Below are 23,232 nucleotides of genomic sequence, written 5' to 3'. Positions count from 1 at the left end.
TTGACATGATATTGAAAATTAATTATTGATAATAAAATAAAATAAAATTATTGATACTTTAAATGAAAATAAAGGTTTAAAACGTTATAACATCCAAATTCATTTAATATTCGTTTTGTAAAATAATAGATTCACTAATATGACATTAAAAAAAGTAATTTTTGTAACATTTCGATTGGAAAAAAAAAATTGTCAAAAGCACTACTATAACTCAAAATAAAATCTATAAAACTTAATTCAAATAACTTGAAAATATTATTCCTAAATACCTTAAAATAACATGGAAAGGAAAAACAAATGATGATCATATATAGTATATTTCAAGATTGAAGTAACATCATCGAATATCTACTTATTACTGATGAATTTCTTTTGTATCTGATTTTTTTCACAACATATGTGATGGTTATGGTCGAACCTGTATACCCTGTCAGTCTGGCTCCTGTTGTAAATTCATTATTTGTGTAGTTTGCACACACCAAACAAAATATTATATTTTCATCAAAGGTATTTGCTTTCACATCACTAATATTGATATAAACAAATTGGGCATCCTACAAGATGACAACCAATCCAGCCATTAGGTGAGATACAAAATTACTTTATCCAGGTAATTTTGTGGATATTGTCACTAAACATCTAGAATATTTCAGTTTTAATATCATACTATTTTTCGATGAATCATATCTAGTTTATAGTTACAAGTATTTATCTTTTTATCATTTTCTTGGTTTATCCCGAAAAGAGTATCACAAAAAGAGAATGAAACCATAAGTAGGCTATTATTATAATTATAGTAATATATAATTGCGCCAAATCATTGACTTTAGGGCAATCATTGAGTTTTTGCTGTTTTAAGTGATACACATTCATAAACTCCATAAATTTTTACGCTAGCCTCGCTATTATTTTCTTATTGGCGATACAAAATTGGTGTTGTATTTTTTCTGGACCATAGAAAATGTCTGGACTTCTTCAAACTTTCACAATCATATAACCAAATAAAAGAGTTAGGGGCACAAAACATTGAAATCTGTATATTTTGTGGTTAGGGGTACCGAAAAGGCATCGATATATTTATATGCATTACCGTTGGGAACTATCGACTGAAAATAGTAGAAACAGTCCATAGTCGAAAAATACTAATACTTATTAATCGATAATAAAAAGCCTATCGACTGCAAATACAGATTACTAAAAGGAAAGAAAACAAAAACAATTCTTTATGTATGTTTATATTCTTATGTAACTTGTGTTTTATAAAAATGTAAAGAGGAATGGTAACAAATAAATATTTGTATCGTATCTTTTCAATTAATCTTTATCAACTATTTATCCGTCGCACCCGTTTTAAATACACTAATGAGTTTATTTATCGTTAGTAAGAAATATTTTATTATAAAGAATATTATTATTCATTGAAACTTGAATGAATGAAGTTTTAACATTCAAAAGGCCGAACAAATATCGAAAGACTGGAGAGGAAAATCGAAAGTCAATCAAAAATGATCCAATAGTTAACAAGATAACATAAATACAGTCAACATTATTTTTCTATTTATCAATCAAAATGTTATTTTTACCTTATTACATTAATAAATAATCTTGAAAAAGACAGTACCAATATGCTGCTACTTACAATCATACTACAAACAAAACATATAAAACCATATATATTACATATAAATCTATGTGAGTATTAATTTGGCACATTATTTTCAATTTAGTGGCTATGACGGCAAAACCAAAATAATAAAAATCAGTGGAATAAAACATGTTAGTCCGAAAATAGTAATTGAAAATACAGGACCAAAACAGTTGAAAATAAGAAGTAGCCAAACCCGTTGAATCGAAAATACTGTATAATGAACGTAGAGAACCAGAAAAAATATCTATATTTATAAAAAAAAATCGATATTTTTGGCCGTTATTTTTTTGCCCGATATATCGATATATCGATATTTTTTTAACCGATATTTTTCGATATTTTTTCAGAATAAGTTAAATATAATTTTTAATAAACTTTTAAAATTGTTACTTAATTTTAAATGTTTGTTCTATTTTGGTACTTAACTTTGACCGTTCGTCAAAAATATTATTTTATTTTAAGACATTTAGAAATAGTATATATTTCACTATTTTTATTTTTTCTTAACAATATCGATATATTTTTTTGTAAAATCGATATTTTTTATTCTTATTGCAAAAAAATTTTCAAAATTGTTTCTCCGATATATCATTTTTTAAAATCGATTTAAAAAAAAATTATATCGAAATATCGATATTTATTCGGTGCCCCACACCACTAACTGAAAGTAGTTGACTGAAATAGTTGGTTGTTAACAAGTAGTCAATTACTAAGTAGTCGATAGTTGTCAATGCTAATATGGATTAAAAATCGATATTTTTTCTAGCTGTTGAAACATTTTTTTTAAATATGGAATATATATCTATATGGTTTTTCGCAGTCGATATTTCCAAAAAGAGCAAATAATTCACAACATAGACGTAAAATTAGCAAGTAGGCTTGTTGAATGTCGATATTCTCATTATTGGGGTCAAGATGAAGGTTAGAAACTAGCGGATGGAAACACCATTCAACCTCTGGCATTCGAGTCGCAAGTCTCCGACCGCAGTAAATTGGTAATAGTAGCTACTTCTATTAATTGGCACTTCAGAATTTTTCTATATTTTTTCTCACTTACACTTACATATAAATTTGTGAGCAGTACTTTCGGTACTTTTGTGATAAGTATACTTTCCCAATTTAGGTACATTTTTTGAAAAAAGAAAAAATTTACTGTTATAAAAATTGATATCTTGATACCTTCTTACCTTGATATATTTAAATCGAATTTTGAAATTGCTGGTTGCATAGACATTAAAAACGAATACAACATTTCATTCGATGTTTCAACACCAGTATAGATGTGCTAGATGTCATTTTATTGCCAAAAATGTTTCAAGAAGAATTGACAATTCGTCATTAATAAAGGAGGGGATGTTTAATAAAAAATTGGGGACCGAATTCATTCATATTTTGAATTTAGTTTGTTATGAACGGTTGCGATAGGGAGTTATAGCAGGTTCATATATTAAACCTGCTCGTTATACGATGCGTCATAATACACATTGTTTATTGTGTTATTACTGATTCGCGTACAGAACATTTTCGGCTCGAGACATGGCCAAACGACTAACCGAGGAAATGGTCATAGCCAGGACCAAAATTTCCGACTTATCTAAAGTGAAGAGGCTAAACTGTTGGTGAGTATAGTTCGCATTTCCCTGGACCCGATAACGAACCCATGAAAATCCTCCCGCAGGGGCAGCGAACTAGTGGATATCTCGTTGCTTCGGAAGATCCCGAACGTGGAAGTCTTGTCGCTGAGGTAAGTGATCATAATTACTTTGTTACGGCTTTCCGTCTGGTCAGACACGCTTATTAAATCGAAACATTTTATAATTTTTACGAGCGCACCGATCTAGACGCGAAACAGAGAAAGTGTTTACGTCGTTAGAGGAGTTTTCAGTTCAATTATTTTCTGGTAATTAAGTGGCGCATAATGTTGAGTAACAACTAATAAGACCTCTAACGTTAATTGGACTGTTTAAATAAAAATCGCTTGGGTTCGTAACGTTGATGTCGACGATGTCGCCTTATGTTCTTTTTTCCTTCGAAAAAGTTAAAGAATGCCACCCAGACAATAGGTTATGATAATTTCACGCAATAACGAGGAAACTGAAGGTTGTTGACTTGTAGTGCGTTTCCTATTGTTTTCTGACCGACCGGCGAAGATATAGCGAAAAAATGAGGTTCTAGGTTTTATGTCAGCAATTGTCGATTAGTAATTAAAATAGAACGGCATTTCGTTAGCATGAGATTAGACATATTTTCCAAAGTATTGTCGCTTTGTTTTAAGTGAAATTATGTCAATTTTTTTGTATAGAATCGACATGAAGCAACCAGCCACATTTTGCCGTAAATGGTCGGCCAGAATTAGATCTTGCATAAAGCTCCGAACCCAACTTAATCAAGATCGCAACGTATCAACAAACCAAGCATGCACCCACCTATCTTATTATCTTGTTTATTACCTTATTATCTTATTTATTTATCTTATTAGAAGACTAAGGTGTCTTTTGAAAAAGAAATTTCAAATTAATTTCGAAGAACATTATTATCACGAACATTACTGCGGACACTGCCCCAGGAAAATCAACCATCAAGGATGGGTATGCTAAGTTTAGACGTGGTGAAATGAGCACCGAAGACGGTGAACGCAGTGGTCGCCCAAAAAAGGTTGTTACCGACGAAAACATCCACAAAATGATTTTGAATGACCGTAAATTTCAATTGAATGAAATAGCAGACACTCTAAAGATATCAACTGAATGTGTAATCATATCATTCACGAATATTTGGGTATGAGAAAGCTCTGTGCAAAGTGGGTGCCGCGCGAGCTTACTTTTGACCAAAAACAACGACGAGCTGACGATTCGGAGCAGTTTTTGATGATGATCAAGCGCAATAAACCCGAGTTTTTGCGTCGATATGTGACAATGGATGAAACATGGCTCCATCATTTCACTTCGAAGTTCAATCGACGGTCATTTGAGTGGACTGCACAAGATGAACCCGCCCCAAAGCGTGGGAAAACGCAACAATCGACCCGAGGAAATGAAACAGTTATGGGTTATATAATGTGATCGTTAATTACTGAAGTTATATAAAAAAGTGAAAAATACAAATATATAAAACGGATCGACGCTGCGTTAGACGAGGCTGGGCAGTGGCTGAATGAATGAACGTACAAATTAATAATCTCTGGTTGCTAGCACCCCGCCCGTGTTCAACATCTGGGATTATATTTCTGGGTATTTTGTAGACCGTTATTCCACGATGTAAAATTCGACATGCTTCAAGGTCGCTACAATCATTTGATCAAAACCATTCATCGAATCATTTTCTAACTTCTACGAAATTGATGAAGTGTTGCTATGCAAACGCGTGTCTTATTGATGCGAACTGTTGATAGTCGGACGGGACAAGGTCTGGAGAGTACGGTTTGTTATCGTGTTGTAAAATCACTTGATCTTGTCTTCGGGCCCATTCTGGAACTTTTTCGAACAGTGGTTCAAGTTGATCATTTGTTGTCGGTAACCATCACTATTGACAGTGTCACCAGGTTTCAACAGTTCGTAATACACCATGCCACTCTGGTCCCACCACACACGGAGCATTGACGGCTTCTGGTGATAATCATGTTTTTTTGCGCTTGGGATTTTCAAAATAAATCCAATTTTCACCACCCGTCACTATTCGATGCCGAAATGACTTCCAATCGTACTTTTGAAGCAGGATTTCACAGACGATTTTCGATTTCCCATTTACCTGTCATTCAATGGTGTGGCACCCAACTTTCAGATTTTCTCGATTGCTCATAATCGGTCGCTAATAGTTACTTCAGCCACATTTAACTCTTCTGCAAATGGTTTTTGAGATTGGGTTCGGTCTTCATCCAATAACTTTTGCACTTTCGCATCCTCAAAACTTTTCGGCCTACCAGAACGTTGCAGATGCAGACAAAGGCATATCGAAATCACTTTTGAATTTTCGAAGCCACTCCTCATATGTTTTTAAAGTTAGAGCAAGCTTACCGTAAGTTTGTCCTAGGCAAGAGTGTAAAATCCGACGAGGAAAATGATCCCAGCCAGTAACCAGGCTGGGTAATACCGGATGTCTTTTGGTATGATTTCTAAAGTTGGTCACTCGCCAGTCGGTAGGCTTAATGCCGAGGACCGTGGTTCGGAGCCGGTTCGGAACTTTGAATTGCCTATATATTCATAAAATAATTAAAACGCTTGAAAATTGAATGAAAGCAAGCCTGGAACACGATTACTGTTGGACACATATTTCGTCTTATGAAAATTAGTCAAAATAACGACAGATCGACAGAAAACATCGCGAGGGACATTTCCCAAATAGGATTTAAATTTGGTAACAATTGAGGCGACCAAAAAAAAAACAAAAGAACATATTTCGTTATTAACAGCACTACCCGTAACGATATAATGTTTTGAACTAGTGCATTAATTAAATCCCATCATTATTTAACCGCCTACCTGAAGAACTATTTTTGGTCCGTTTCATCACCCGACCATTTTCGAACAATCGAAACACGTGGGACACTGCGAAAGTGTGATTTTAATTTTTTTCTGTAATTATTTATTGACAATTAACACTCGATATAACATATATTAATTAAAACACATATCCATCGGAGTGTGTCAGTCACAAGTGATAACACAAGTTTATAAATTCGGGTCAACTTTTGGACCCGAGCAGATGAGAACGAATATCAATCAAACACTTTAAACTCAGATCATCGATCCGGTCAAGTTTTTAAGTTTGCACGCGGTGGCAGCACTGCGAACGGCTGTCAGTTAACGACGTTTCATTGAACATCATTTGGAACTTTTTGTGTTGTGATTGTGCTTCGAAACGTGTCAAAATGCAGAAATAACGTTGTAATTTCGGTAAATGTGGAAAAATCGTGATAAATTCACTCAAAGATACTTTGGTTGGTAATGCGTGCAAAATTTTATTTATTTTTAAGTCAGTTCAACTTTTTTGTTAAAAAGATTTTATTTTGCTCTTTTTAGTGTGAGATATTTACTCAATAAATTACGCAGTTATTAACTACTAGCGACCCGCCCCGGCTTCGCACGGGTGCAATGCTGATACTAAATTAAATACACTACAGAAAAAATATGAACGTTGTATATAAAAACATAGCGGCCCGCTCCGACTTTGCACGGGCATAAAATATATATGCCTATGTCACTCAATGAAAACATGATTAAAATCGATCCAGTATTTTTGGTTCATTCTAACTGCCCTTGGCCTGCACGCATTAAATTTGGAGTAAAACAATTCCTCTTCCCCTATACTTACTATGAAGATTTCCTGCTATCTTTGGAATATCTAAATTCATACAATTTTTATTACATTACACATTTTTAAACGCAAATTTTAAATTTGTAATATCTCCGAAAATATTTGTTTAATTTACATGCTGTAAGGAACCATATTGATCTATATTAATTGCACACTGTATTTAAGGTACTTAATTCGATAAGGATTAATGCCGTATTGCTTAAAATAGCTTCGTAAATAAGCCATTTTCTCACGTAAAAAGTAAACAATAAAAATGGTTAATGTGGGTTATCCCTAAAAGATAAACATATACCATCACGGACTTTTTTGTAGACCTTTTTATGGTGTACAATACTGTAGTACATTAATTTGATCTAACTCGTAGGGTTAGGCAGCGTTTTTGCTAATTGCTAAATAAGCCTAAAAAAATAGGTTAATTTACGACATCACGTTAGAAACCTCTAAAATTAGCAATGTTGCCTTAGTATATTATGCATGTATTATACATATAAACCTTCCTCTTGAATCACTCTATCTATTGAAAAAAACCGCATCAAAATCCGTTGCGTAGTTTTAAAGATTTAAGCGCACATAGGGATATATGGTCAGAAAAGGTGACTTTGTTTTATACTATGTAGTGAAGTAGTAAGTATTACAACCGGTAGGCCATGAGGAAAAATAGGAATAAAGGAACAATGATTGAAGATAATGAAGAATGCTTCAGTGCCGGGGTCCACCTAACTTAGGTGATTTGACAAATGTTCCAATCAAACTAAAACAAAAAAAATCGCTGCCCTGTTGGGAATCGAACCCACGACCTCCGCGAGCGAGTTTAACGTTCTGACCATTACACCATAGAAACAGTTGCCAGTAATGTTTCTACGACTTCTCATGATATGGTTAGTGCTTAAAAAGCAAAATGAGCTTTTATACTGAACTACGTCAAATTTTTCACCACATCACTTCAGCAATAATATTATACACATATATCTGATTATTTTAGATAGAACTTGGTTCCAATGGGACTACCTCGGAGGTACACTCTTTCGAATAAAAAAATAATTTTGAAAATCAGTCCATAATTGACGAAGAAATCGATCAACACATAAATATAAATATATATATATATATAGAATCATTTACTTTTTCGAAATCGCTTAATAAAAACACTATAAATATCCTGACGTATCATCAGTGTTGAAGCCAGTTCCACGATCTACTGCTAATTTGTTCATGTACAAGTGCGAAAAAGCCTTAAGAACTTCGTTTTCATCACCGGTGAGCAAGCGATTTCGTTATAGAAGAAGTGTACTGAGTGATTTTATTCTTGATTTTAATTTATTGAAACAAAAAGCAGAGTTGCTTTCATCACGGTTTCGGGAATGGAAACATTTTGACCATAAAATACAATAGAAATCACGCGATTTTACCGTTCTTCTAAAAAGAAAATAACATACGTTTCTGCAATGATATCAGAGGTTTATTTGATGTACAGCATATGATTACAATGAATGTGGTTTGTTCATAGATAATAATTCTAATTACAGTTTGAAGGCGGTTCTATTCCACATTGATTTCGATTGCTTACACAGTATAAACTAAAGAATACTAGGGCACAATACGTACAATTTTGGTTAAAATCAAATACAATGAGCATCAATGGATAATTGGCGGCGATCCAAAGGTTGAGAAATAAATAAGTTGTAATTAATTTCGAAATATAATTGATATACATATTCATTACAGGTTGGGATGCGATCTGGATTCACAAAATTTTGCTGTTTTTGTATCTGTAATTCTGTTATTATGTGCAATACAAGCAAGAACTAAAACCTTTATGGTCATACGAAATTCAGTTATGGGGATGTTCCTCAAAGAGCAATACATTTTTTTATTAATGTCTTAGAACTCCAACAATCTGCCCGTGGGCAATAAGTATTGTTATATGATTTCCGTTATATAACTAGATCGCTTCGGTAGGTGATATGTTGTACAAAATCTTATTCCAGATACTAATCTAACTTATTCTAAAGTATATCCTAACTTATTTTAAAAGCCATTCTAACTTATTCTAGATATTATTATATCTCCCTCTATGTGTCTATTAATTAGTCCGTATGGCAGTTTGCGCTTGAGCATACGCACTACACTGTCTTCGCGCACATTTAACTGTTTGGCGTGTTTCAGTTTTTTTTGTTAACACTCCGAATCACCCTCATTTTGGGTTCTAAGGGAATATCGCGCTCAAGACTTTATTCTGGAACTTCTGGAGGATATCTATGTTAGATTTGCTAGTAGTACCCCACAGTTCAATGCCATAGGTCCAGATGGGCTTAAGTATTGGCTTATAAAACAAAACCTTGTTATCTAATGATTATTTAGATTTACTCCCTATCAGTCAATACATTTGGTTTAGTTTAAGCCCGAGCTATTTGCGTTTTGTCGCTATATGTTTTTTTCAAGTCAAACGTCGATCAAAATGCATTCCCAGATATTTAAGTTATCTGCTTGCGGAAGTTCATGATTATTCAATTTTACTGAGGGACATGTTCTTCTGCAAAGGGTGAATGTCACATGGGTAGATTTTGTCTCATTTGCTTTGATACGCCATGTTTTCAACCACAATTCGACTTGAGATCAAGTTGGAGGTTTCTTGTGACTAATTGGACTGATTGTCGAGCATATGTTGCAACGGTAGTGTTTCTTGAGGTCGGTAGGTCAGCTATAGCAATACAAATAAAATATAATTTTTTTAGAACAAAGTGTGAAAGCATTCGATGCGACTGGCGTCACGGTGACGCCCGCCAATTATTTACTGTGGTGCTAAGGACGCCAAAACACTGGAACTTGGAATACTTGAATCAGCGTAACGATGTACTGTTGCTGGCGCCAGGTAGGCATGCTTAGCACCACAGTAAATAATTGGCGGGCACCAACGTTGCACCAAATGCATTGAATGTATAGGATGTTATTGTAGATGTACCTAGATACTATAGGACTGATCATTTACACTGAGACTTTTATATAGCCAGCTAGAATAATTGCAATATTTATTATTAACTACCAATTTTACCATGTTTTTTAATAATATTTAAGAAATATCTTTTAATAACAATAATATTTCTTTAGCATCCTTATCTAAACATTGAGTCAGGACCGATGAGCCTTCCCAGATATATGTCTAGATTTAAGCGATCGCTAATAAATTAAGCTAAAGACAAAGTGTAGGTTAGTTTGCTATAACTAGTAAGAATGTAATAAATAATAAAAAAACCTATTTATTGATATTTTACAGCTAAACGACTAAATATAATTAAAATTACCTTTAGGATTTATTTATGCTTAAGAAGATAGAGATGTCGATCTAGACTGATATATTAATATGTCATATAACAGAATGACTGCGACTATTACTCACCGTTGTTTTTTCAAAACAACACGTCATTCAGTTTGTTCAGTTGACGTCGATAGATACCTGCAGTAACAGTTTCATTCTCTTTTAGCAGCTCGTAATACAAAACAACTTGATGATCTCGCCATATAAACAGCAAGACTTTATGGTCATGAATGTTCCGCCTTCGGTGTCGATGTGGATAACTCTTCTGGATTAAGTAGTGCCTTTTTGCGCTTAATATTACCAATTATATCGCAATGTGGAAACGGTTTTTACCGTCAATTCATGTGGTAGCCATTTTTTCTTCTTTTGGATTTAAATCATTAACTGCTCAGCTATCTGTAGATTCCTTAAGAGTTTGAGCTGGATTTTTCTTCAATGAGTCTTGTAATTTATTGCCTTCAAACTTTATCTCTGGTCTCTGGTCTTTCTGGTCGTTCTTTGTTACTGATATTAAAATTCTCCATTTTTACACAATTGAGATATGACGGAGCTATAGATTTTTAAAAGTATTTGATAGGCTTCAGCAGCAAATTTCTTCAAGTCATCAACAAAAGTAATGACTATTGTAAGTGAAATTTTGAGCGTTCCAAGATCAGTCTCTGTATATACTGAATAACCCAATAATTACATTAATAATTGTTAGATATGCTTATTACAATCTAAATTAATTTAAGATGTACTAAGAATATCTTCATTTTCAAATTCACTTATTACTAATAGGTCAATTGAAAAGTTAGTCATAGTAAAACACATTTTTTGGCAATATTAGTTTTTTTATTAAACAGCGATCCTCCAACTTTTCGATACAATTTTTGTAGTACGATTTGTCCTTTGCTTCAAAATATGCCTCAGTTTCGTCGATCACCTCTTCATTCGACGAACATTTCTTCCCGGCGAGCATTCTTTTGAGACCTGAGAATAGGAAATAGTCGCTGGGGGCCAGATCTGGAGAATACGGTAGATAAGGAAGCAATTCGAAGTCCAATTCATGGATTTTTGCCATCGTTTTCACTGACTTGTGACACGGTGCATTGTCATGGTGAATGGTAATAGTCGCTGTTGATTGTCCTTCCTTTTTCAAGGTAGTCAATGAAAATTATTCCATGCGCATCCCAAAATACAGACGCCATAACCTTGCCAGCCGACTGTTGTGTTTTCCCACGCTTTGGAACGGATTCATCGTGTGCAGTTTACTCGGACGACTGTGGATTGGACTTCGGAGTGAAATAATGGAGCCATGTTTAATCCATTGTCACATATCGACCGAAAAACTCGGGTTTATTACGCTTGATCATCTTCTCTTCAAACACTGCTCCGAATCATCGACTCGTCGTTGTTTTTGGTTAAAAGTAAGCTCGCGCGGCACCCGCTTTGCACAGAACTTTCTCATCTCCAAATATTCGTGAATGATATGATGTAACAACCTCTTTTGGGCGTTCACTGCGTTCACCGTCTTCGGTGCTCATTTCACCACGCCGAAACTTAGTATACTAATCCTTGATGGTTAATCTTCTTGGAGCAGTGTCCGGAAACTCGGCATCAAGCCAAGTTTTTTACTTCAACTGTATTTTTTCCCTTCAAAAAGCAATATTTTATCAACACGTGAAATTCCTTTTTATGAATTTTTTTCACAATAACAAAAGTTGCTTCACTCAAAATGCTATAATTCACAAACTAATGATGAACTAAAAAAACATACGGACTTAATTCTAGTATCGACAGATTTGGTGCTATTAAACAGTCTCTATCCTTTTGTAGATCTTGTTGACTGTTACTGGTAATAATAAGAGTAAATAGCAAAAATGTTCTGTTTTGTTGAGAAATGTGAAAACCATCAAATTCAACAGTTAGGTCGTTTAACAGTTATTTGAATGGACTCTTTGTATTTTCACCTATATTAGATATCGATGAACAAAATACAAGCAGGCGAATTGTTCTGAATTATTGGATCAAGCTAAATTGGTAATATCTTTTTTGAAGCCAATATGTTTTCTTAATGTCTTTTCAAATAACACATGTTATCATCGTAATCAATTATCATTTTTTAACGTGAAATTCGAGATACTTTTGATCCACCTGTTTCAGATATAGTATATTTAACGAGTTGAATTTCACCTCGTATGCTTTTGTTTGTAATTATTCGAATCATATGGCGTTTCGCAATGAGAAACTGTGGTTACCGCGTCTTGCGTGCGTGTACTACTCGTACAGAACGGTGATTTTCATGAGAAGTTTCTCACGCTTAAAAGAATCCGAATACGATTGACTGGCTGTAATTATTTTTATTAGTTACCCGAATGTATTCCGATCACTTTTTCGCTTTAAAAAGGCATTTGTTGATAAATATTCGAATAATACACTTTTACTACACAATACGCAGTACATATTTTTCCCATGTTTTCGGCAAGAGGGCGATACCATGTCGAAAGAGCTATTTTGGTTTGCCAGCGATCAACCAATACACCCATCAAATTATGCGGCATTAGTATGGACAAGTTATAATCAGAAGGTGCTGTGTCTGGTTAAGATGCTACATACAGTAGAACTTCCCTTAAGAACTTAACTTATTTAACTTATTTTGCAACGGGTAGATGATCTTTATAATGCAGAGGATGACCTTTTTTTACCTTAATGCAATTAATAAAATAAAGTTTAAACAGAAACAGTTAGTTTATTTAAGTTATAGTTATTTTGCCTCCTTTTGGATCTTTCTCATAGCACCTGAAAACAGTTGATTCATAAACTGCTAAGCTCTTTGGGAGTTCGAGCTATGTTATCGTCCAATAATCTTGGAGTTAATTTTTAGCAGATTTCAAAAAAGGAGAAGGTTCTGTGTTCGGCTGTATATTTTTAATGTATGTTCACCTATTTCTCTGTCAGTTATGGATCGATTCTCTTCTTTCCGAAGAACTTATTTTTTGATTCAAAGAAGTGCACTTCCGAGGTGGTCCCATTGGAACCAAGTCTGGATCTGATGAGGGAAGGGGGAGGAAGTGGAGGGAACCCGTCAAATTTCGTACTAATATAAGTCGTAGAAATACCGCAGGCAACTGCTTCTATGGTGTAATGGTTAGAACGCTCAGTTCATGCGTGGAGGTCACGGGTTCGATTCCCAACGGAGGCAACCACTTTTTGTTGTTCTAGTTTGATTAGAACATTAGTCAAATCACCTAGTCTATGTAGCAGACTTTGGGGCCTAAAACGTTCCTTATTTTCAATCATTGTTTCTTTATTCTTATTTTTCCTCATACGGGCTACACCTTTACTTGGCCTACCTATTGTAATGCTATAAAATAACTGCATAAGTTATTGAGTAAATACCTAACACTAGAAACAGAAAAATAAAATATTTTTAACAAAAAAAAATATTCATTAGTATTTCAATTCAATTATAGAATAATTGGTAATTAGTTCAATAATAACAGAAATATTGACTCATAATAATAATATAGAATAGTGTAGTTCAAAAAAATTATTTGTTTTTAAATTGCAAGTAGGATTACTAGTAGAGATAAAAATACAAATTACAACAATCCGTTATATTGAATGAAAAGCTAGTTGATGTATAATTAGTTGATAGTAACAACAACACATTGTAATAAGAAATTATATACATTCAATGATATATGTGTTTTTTATTTTCCTAAACATTTAGCAGGTCTGTGAAAGGAAAAAACGTATCAGTGTTGTACTAAAGTACCTTCTAATATATATGTTAATAAAATTCACAAATTGTAATTTCATAATTTTGTTTTAATAAGAGAGTTTTAACAAGTTATAAGAGCATATTCGGTTGCATTAACTTCATCCAGTACTTTTACACAATGTGTATTTAGACATGCTCTAGCACTAAATATCTTATTATCCTCTCAATGTGATTTCTTAAACTATTTGCTTGATTTGTGGGATTGGAACGGAACTGTTGATATTGACGTGCTTGAATTATTTATTTCACTCTCCACTGCCAATAACTGTGATATTTAAAGGCATAGAATCATAGAGTAGATCCAAATTGGCTTTATAATTGTCTTATAAATCAACCTCTTTGATTTTAGATCAAGTTGAGAGTATCTTCCGACTAACCAGTATAGTTGTTTTATTTTGGTTCTACCTTCAAGATGGATTCCGGAATCGGGCATCCATTGAGTGACTTAATTAAGTTTTTATTATTTCGCTGCAATGCAAAATTAACGTGGATATATTTGGAGCTGAATTTTCCAATCTTTCGTCCATTTGTAGATTTTGTTGACTGCCACTTATACTTTTTCTGCTACCCTAGGCAGAGATATGTCGTTTGCCATAATAATTGTGTCATTAGCAAAGGTTCCAAGTAGTGTTTCTTTTGTTGTCGGAATATCAGCGGTGTAGAGCAGATATAGGAGAGGTCCTAAGACGCTACCTTGTGGAACTCCAGCCGAAATAGTTTTAAATGTCGAGAACGCCATTTCGTGCGATACTCTAAATTTTCTTCCGAAAAAATATGACTCCAGCAATCGACAATAGTTACGCAGTAACAATTTGCTCGTCTTACAAATTAATCCCAAATGCTAAACCCGATCAAAAGCTTGTGAGACATCCAGGAATATTGCAAGGCAGTATTTCTTTTCCTCAAACGCTTTTTCAATAGCCGCTGTTACTCTGGGCACTGGATCGAATGTTGAATGGTGATTTTGAAAACCAAACTAGAAATCTGGTATTGTTACAAAATTTTTAACATGTTTAAATATTAGTTTCTCAAATAGTTTTGATATTACAGGTATCAGCGAAATAGGCCTGTAGGATTCGACTTGTTCTGCAAGTTTGTCAGGTTTTTTGAGCATAATTATTTGTGCCACTTTAAAGTATTCCGGGACATGCTTCAGTCTTAAACAGGCATTAAATATATATGTCAACATGATGATTGCTTTTTGTGACAGTTCTTTCAATAATCCAGGTGAAATGTCATCTATACCAGGTGCCTTTTTAGGATTGAAGTTGATCAATTTCAGTGGCAACTTCCAATGGAGAAATTAGATTTAGATCTATATCGAGTTGATAAACAGAAGATGTATCCATGGTAGATTATATATCATTAGGTTGAAACATGTTAGCTAAGTATTGTGCGAACAATCATCGAACAATTTCGATCATTTTTAATTGGCGGTACTCGAATCATTGGTCTTTTAAATCTTCGAGTTGCTTTCCATAGCGAATAATCTTTGTCTGCTTCTGGGTTTAATTAACTTACATATTTTTGAAAACAATTCTGTTTATATTCTTTGATCTTTTGATTCCTCTGATTACTAATTCTATTAAAAGTACTTTTGTCTATAGGATTTCTGGTTCTATGCCATACTATTCTAGCTTTTTGCCTTTCTCTTATCATTTCTCTAACTTCAAGGGGGTAAATTACTTCATATTATGATTTCTCTCTTGCTATTTGAGTAGCATCTTTTGCAGCTGACCGAATTTGTTTAGTTATATGTTTGGTTTGTTGCTCAAGATCATCTATAGTTTTAAGTCTTACTTTTAAACTGATTTGTTCCTGCAGTATTAATCTGAATTTATCCCAGTTAGTATATTTGTTGGTAAGATTCGGCTTTTTTGCTTTTCTTAGGATTGTCGCACCCAGTGTTAAAATACTGCAGTGTGATCAGATGTGATCAGTGTTAAATCCCACAAGCTTTCTGTACTAATTTGATTTAATGAGATGCCTTTTGAAATGTAGAAATCCAGCAGGTCTGGGGCTTTATTACTGTCTGTGGACTAGTAAGTGGGTTCGCGCCCTGAATGATAATTACATTTTGTAAGGTTAATGGCTTTGAGTAATTCGTTTTCTTTTCCAGGTGTTATTATTCATTACCCCAAGCTGTCCGTTTTAACGTTGAAGTTTTAAGGTTAAAGTCTCCACCAATAATAAACCTTTGGCCTAATTTTGAAGATATCTTTATATTGTTGTTGTGTTATTTTATGTCTTGGTGGATAATATATAGCGCCAATATTTATTTCAGCCCCGTTTTTTTTCGATACTAATTATCGTAGCTTGTATTTCTTCATTTTTAATCTCTTCTTGTTCGAAATGTTGTATGCCATCAGGCCAGTAATTGAATTTTAAAATGGAATGTACAGAAAAGTATACTCTTTAAGACATTACATATAACATATGTAAATCATCTCGCCATCATTCAACGTTCATGAAACATTTTTTATTTCTGCAAAACATTTCATCAGCATTGAATGATACATGTGGTTGACGGGAGAATTGACAGAATGTTAGGTTAGGTAAAAGAAGTACGGTAGCGCTGTGAAAGTGGTACTGTTACAAGGGGGTAGAGAAAAGAAAAAAGAGCGAGATGCTGAGTAACGCACGGACTGTTTTGGATCGGAACACTTGAAGTAGTTCATGTTGTCTCTCTGAGACATACCTGTACCACACTTGTGCTCCATTGAAGCACTTTTTCTGCAGAGTAGAGGAAATAATAGGCTGTACACACCATTTCCTTTGCAAATGGCGTGCTGGATTTGGGCAGACCATTGAAATCTGCGGTCAAACTGGAGACCGAGGTATAAGACTTTCTAGAGCCAAGGGATAGGAACTTTATCGATTTGGAGGCGATAGGTGCGAAACTCCTTCTTGCGGTGGAACAGAATAGTCTGAGTTTTGCTCGGACTAATCTGAAGCCGCCAGAATTTGTACCACGCTATCGCTTGGGTTAATATCGCTCAGTTGTACTTGGAGTCTGTTATGAATAGCGTCGGGACAATAACCGGTTGTAAAAAAAGCGGTATCATCTCCATAAAATGCTGTGTGGGAAAGTTTTTAAAGCGGGAAATCAGCCATATAAAGGTTGAATAGGGCTGGCGCTAATGGAGCTCCTTGCGGGACTCCTGCGGAGATTTGTTTACGAGAGGAGACTGCATCACCGATCCTCACCTGAAAGAACCTAGCATCCAAGTATTAATCTATCAGGGATATTAGGTCATTCGGTAGACCTAATTGTTTAGCTTTAAATATTAGACCTTGGTGCCATACTTGATTGAAAGCTTTGGAGACATAAAAATATTGCTCCTGTTTTTCGACCTTTTATCATTGTCTGGTGGATAGTTGCTGCGACGCGGGCAGCTTGATGAAAGTATGAATGTTTAGCACGGAAACCGAATTGTTCGTTTGGAATTATGTGATGTGCATCTGTGAAATCGTTTAAGGCGTTTAATATCGCTTTTTCGGCAAGTTTGGAGAAAAGAAAAGAGAGTGAGACGTCGTTGTGATAGTATTTTATAGCCTGGAACTGCATGGTACCAATCCACCGGCTTTGCCAACCTTTGAACTTGTTCTAGGTGAATGCGTGGTGGCCTAAATGGTCGTGGCGGTCGCCACAGCATTAAACCGAAAGCAATAAATCTGTCACTTTTTTCTATCCCTTTGATGGTCCCGAAACGCACATGAACATGGTCAGGAGGCCTCCCATTTAAGTCACTCTTCTAAGTCTTATTTTTCTACGCCGACAACACTAAACCATACATCTTACTGCAAATATTGAGAGACATTACAGCTGGGAAGTTTTGATGGATCTACCGTACAGCTTGGACCTTGTCTTGCCTTGCCGTTTATACGTTTTTAAAATTTATATGAATAAATTCGTTTTGAAAAACATAAAATAGAAAACCAAATTATCTGTAGGGCTGATCCGGTATCTTTTTTTAGATTATAAGAATTTTTAGGATGTTATTCATAAATCGAAAGATGGGAAATTTTTTCTTATAGCTTTGCATCTGTCGATTGACAGTGTTTTTTGTCTGTTATATTTTAAAGTCTTCTTTTTACCAATTAGGGTTTATTTGCACCCGAGTAACTGTTTAACATGGACTCCGCATCACGATCCTCATGACAGTAGAAATTTGAAAAGACCGCGTGGCTTATATCTTGCGTGAAATTTTGGGCACGATTATACGGTTGGCGTGATGGGTGCCGGTTTTTTTCACTCCAAACAACAACCGTAACTGTGAAACCATTTCGGAGCAGTGTTTGACGCTATTTAAGTGCAATCCGATGCAGTTTTTGGGTCATGGATCATTTCAACATGGATCCACTAGTACACACCAGACACCAATGAATAGTCGAAACAGTGGATTTCAGCCGACGATCGTGTTCTGAAGGAGGCAAAGACTGTCCTATTGCCCGGAAAGATCACGACCACCGTTTTCTGGAATCAACAAGGTGAAAAGAAGAGTGCTCTTCCACCATGACAGCGCACCGGCTCACATTTCCGTACTAGCCGTGGCCAAATTGGCCGAATTGTGTTATTGCCAACTGCTGCCCCATCCACCATATTCTCCATATTTGGCCCCGTACGCCTTTTTTTTGTTTCCGAACTGGAAAAAGTCACCAGTCGGCCAGAAATTTGAGCCGAATGAGGAGGTCATCGCCGCCATGGAGGCCCAGTTTGTAGACTTGGAGAAAACGTATTTTTCAGACGGGTTAAAGAAGTTAGAACATCGCTGGACCCGAGTGTATCGAGCTGAAATGATACTATGTTGAGAAATAAATCGTCACTTTTCCGTTTTTCTTTTGTAAGCATTGTAATCACTGTCAGTGTATGTTTTGGTAAATGCGAAAACTCAAGGGACGGATGGATCCATAGGAATACCGGGAAATTGCGCCTGTGGCTTTTTTTCCATTAAAGGGGTCTATAACGTTATCGTTTGATTCTGAAAGTTGCAGAATTTCGGCCAAAAGCTGCGAAATCGCGCCTAGTCGGCTAACTCGATTTAAATAAACCACTCGTCGCAGTTTGGTTTTTTTTTCACCGTTTTACGACCGACCATAATAAGAAGGAAATGCGAACCAGAAATGGACTTTTGCCTTGTCACGCCAAGAAAAACCGGCGCAAGCAATTATGCTTTAAATAAATTGTTCGTTTAAATGTAAACGTTTTTTCCCTCAGTTTTTTCTCCCGACTTCGTAAAATAAACGAAGGTATTTCGTTATTTTTGTCGTTTTGTTTCCGTAAATTGATTCGGCGCGACAAATGAGTAACGACGAAAGATATACGGGGCCTGAGAACTAGTTAAATGGTCTTTTTGCTACATGGAAGGTTCGACAATTATTGTGAATTGCTTTTTTAGTTTTTATCATTTTGGTTTATTAGTAATTTTTTTAAAATTTATTTATTACTAGCCGTTGCCGACTAACCTAACAGGTCAATTGAAGTCCCCGGCCTACCATAGTAAAACACATTTTTTTGGCAAAATTAGTTTTTTTATTCAACATAATTCCCTTCAAGGGTGATACACTGATTATAGCGACCTTCCAACTTTTCGATACCATTTTGAAGTACGATTTGTCCTTTGCTTCAAAATAGGAAATAGGAAAGAATTTGAAGCCCAATTCATGGATTTTGTCGTTTTCACTGACTTGTAACACGGTGCATTGTCTTGGTTAAGCAGCACTTTCTTTTTTTTCAAATGCGACAGTTTTTCGGCGATTTCGTCCTTCAAATGGTCCAATAACGCTATGTAATAGTCGCTGTTGATGGTCCTTCGTTGTTCAAGGTAGTCAATGAAAATTATTCCATGCGCATCCCAAAATACATACGCCATAATTTTGCCAGCCGACTGTTGCGTTTTCCCACGCTTTGGAACGGGTTCATCGTGTGCAGTCCACTCAGATGACTGTCGCTTGGACTTCGGAGTGAAATGATGGAGCCATGTTTCATCCATTGTCACATATCGACGCAAAAACTTGAGTTTATTACGCTTGATCATCTTCAAACACTGCTCCGAATCATCAGCTCGTCGTTGTTTTTGGTCAAAAGTGAACTCACGCGGCACCCTCTTTGCACAGTGCTTTCTCATACCCAAATATTCGTGAATGATATGATGTTCACGTTCAGTTGATATCTTTAGAGTGTCTGCTATTTCACTCAATTTCAATTTACAATCATTCAAAATCATTTTTTAAATTTTTAATTAATATATCTAGGAGGACCCATTGGCCCTATTTTAGTCTCTGATGTAATAATATTTATGTATTGAGAATAGAGTCTGTCCTCATGCCTCCTTGCATCTCTCTTGATTTCCTGAGTGACAGTCGGTATCTGAAGGTCTCGATGTAAGTAATCGGTTCTGTAGTATCTGGGTGTACTTACAACACGTCTTAAGACGTTGTTCTAGAAAACTTGTATTGTATTACTTTTCGCGGAACATTCTCATAATTGAATTTCGTATGTCCTTCCTTATATAATAGCAATTTATTATGTACTAGTAATTGTGATTTCCTTTCAGTTAATCAATATATTTTCCCATATTTTAACGCCATTTTTTTCCTTTTTTTAACATGTTCTTTCTAGTGAAGTTTTGCATTAGGATTCATTCCGAGATAATTACCGTTTTGCTATATGGAATGATAGTATTATTTAATGTTATTGGTGCTTGTATGGCCTGTTTATAGGTGAACTACACATGCACAAATTTACTTTCGTTAATTGTTATTTTCTAAGTTTGGATCCAATTATTTATATTGTCACTTGTCTGTTGTAATATTTGTGTGGCTTCTTCGCTATTATCTCAACAGTTCCTGTAGCTTATGAACAAGGCCATCATGGCATACTTTATTGGAGGCTTGTGGTACATCTGAGAATATTGCTGAACTTACATTTTTATCTCCATAAACTTTTTCAACTTGTGCTCTTGACGAAAAAGTTTTCAAGAGAAAATATTGTTATCAAGGTTAAATCTTAGATGCTCTTAGAATGCTCCTAAACGATGGAAGGAGAAAACAGTTAAGTACATTGTAGCAATTACAGCAAAATATTTAAAATATACTTTTTAAAATTTTCAGTAATTATAACTTGAACCTTAAAATACAATTTTTAACCTAAGTAGAAACGTCAGTGAACATCAGTAGTTTAATAGTGTTGCGTCGAAGGTTCAAAGTTGTTTAGATGCCCTCGACATGACGATTGACATATATATATATATATATATATATATATATATATATATATATATATATATATATATATATGTTCGGTTAAGAAAGAAAGTTAAGTGTATAAAAATATAGAATATAAGTTATTTAGTGTATATATATATATAATATATATGTTATAACTTGAACTTCTATATATATATATATATATATATATATATATATATATATATATATATATAGAAGTTAGGTTAAGAAAGAAAGTTAAGTGTATAAAAATATAGAATATAAGTTATTTAGTGTAATATGTATGTGAGCATACGCCGTTTATCGGCCGCAAGTAGTTGGGATGCGACCTCCTTTGAATATTCCAAAAAATATGGAGACCCCCACACCTAATAATACATTGAGCGGCCGCCAAATCAGGACAGTCTTGGCACGAGTGGCGATGGCGTGAGGAAGAAGGAAAAGTCCTAATTCAAGGGCAATTGAACGAGCTTCTGAGCTTGCTCCTCGAATAAACCATCGTAGAATCCAGTAGTTTTGTTATAAAAACCACGTGCCCACCCTTCATTCTCACATGTATAATTAAAGTTAGTGAATAAAGTCCATAAACAGTTCCAAAATATAGTTTATTATTTGCTAAAGCTGAATAAGCATATTAAAAGCAAATTGGTCCTTCGAGTTGATGCACGTGTTTAATTCTATGAATATAAATATTTGGTGAACCGAAATCGTGAGTTAAAGGCCATAATAAATACTATCTCGAAATTTAAAAGACAAACCTCGTATAGAGTAATTGTTAATAAGAACATGTATTTACTGTATCCATTTTAGAAAATGAGATCTGGCATTCAAGATTATCGTTATTAATGTTTGTTGTTTATCAAGTCAGTTGTATTAAGTTGTCCCGATAAAACGTCAAGTTTCTATGAATTATTTCAAAGTAACTGCTGACTGTTAATGTAGATCGTGTCATTACCCAGATACGTGAATCACGAACGACGTTCGTCCTTTGTGCACTTTATTTGCTGTTAGGAAATGGTTCGATGCAAATAGAAGTATCGGTCGTTCTACTTGGAATGGTTCCCAACAACACTGATTTGGAAGCGTGCCCAATGCAGAAAATAAAAACGTCAAAGCCACTGATTAAAATAACGGAAGCGCGATAAACCTAACGAAACACGATGTCATAAGAGATATTTAATTAAATCATTATGTCTTTTTTTAATTAATAATATTTTTGTAAACACATCATATATAAATAAAGTATTACGAGTTCAGTTACGAAAAGTGTAGAGTTTAAAACCAAATATTTTATTTTACTTTAAAACAATTTTAATTTACTAAATGATTTTGCTCATCATATCTTCTATTAGAGGGAGAAGAAACTTAATACTTACACATCAGTTTGGGTGTTTAACAAGTGGTTTATTAACAAGCATTTAACAACTGACCAGATGCATAGAATAACAGATGTAATTGAAAAAGCCTATGGAGTTAAAAGTGCAAGTTCAGCTGTATTTTTATGATGACCTTGTTCATAAGCTACAGAACATGTTATCGAAACAACACACTGAACTAATAAAGTCTTACATTATAGAGAGAATTTTTAGAGTCGAACAAAACAAAGCTACTCTACAATAAAATAGGTTAAAGCAGATGTATCATAAGGTAGTGTATTGAGACCAATTCTTCACGTACTCTACACATTTAATATATCATAAATGGAAGATATCTCGATGGTTATATATATTATATATACATTTGCTGACGATACCGCGACTCTTCTTGGAGTCAACACCCAAGAAGCTATATGCAAATGCAGAACAGGCAAGCGACCATATAAAAAATTAGACCTAAACATGGCAAATACAAATTAACGAAAGTAAATCTGTGCATGTACTGTTCACGTATGATGAAATCGCACAAGCACCAATAACAATAAATAATGTTAAGTATCTCGGAATGAATCTTGATGCAAAA

At 34.6% G+C, this 23,232-nt stretch overlaps 1 protein-coding gene across 6 annotated transcripts in view; it reads left to right on the top strand.

Annotated features, from left to right (window-relative positions):
- Positions 1 to 2,971: 2,971 nt before the first annotated feature.
- LOC143200690 (uncharacterized) overlaps positions 2,972 to 23,232 on the top strand; it is a 106,050-nt gene continuing 85,789 nt past the window's right edge. For all 6 annotated transcript variants that reach the window (XM_076411282.1, XM_076411279.1, XM_076411283.1 and 3 more), the window contains exons 1-2: positions 2,972 to 3,267; positions 3,327 to 3,392. In XM_076411282.1, coding sequence (XP_076267397.1) covers positions 3,185 to 3,267; positions 3,327 to 3,392 — 149 coding nt within the window. In that variant the 5' untranslated portion in view covers positions 2,972 to 3,184. The remainder of the gene's footprint in view (positions 3,268 to 3,326; positions 3,393 to 23,232) is intronic.

The sequence above is a fragment of the Rhynchophorus ferrugineus genome, unplaced genomic scaffold (genome assembly GCF_030347505.1).
Source record: "Rhynchophorus ferrugineus isolate W39M unplaced genomic scaffold, kcgeb_rfMv2 rfM8, whole genome shotgun sequence".
NCBI classification, from domain to species: Eukaryota; Metazoa; Arthropoda; class Insecta; order Coleoptera; family Curculionidae; genus Rhynchophorus; species Rhynchophorus ferrugineus.
This window is presented reverse-complemented; position numbering and strand designations above follow the sequence as displayed.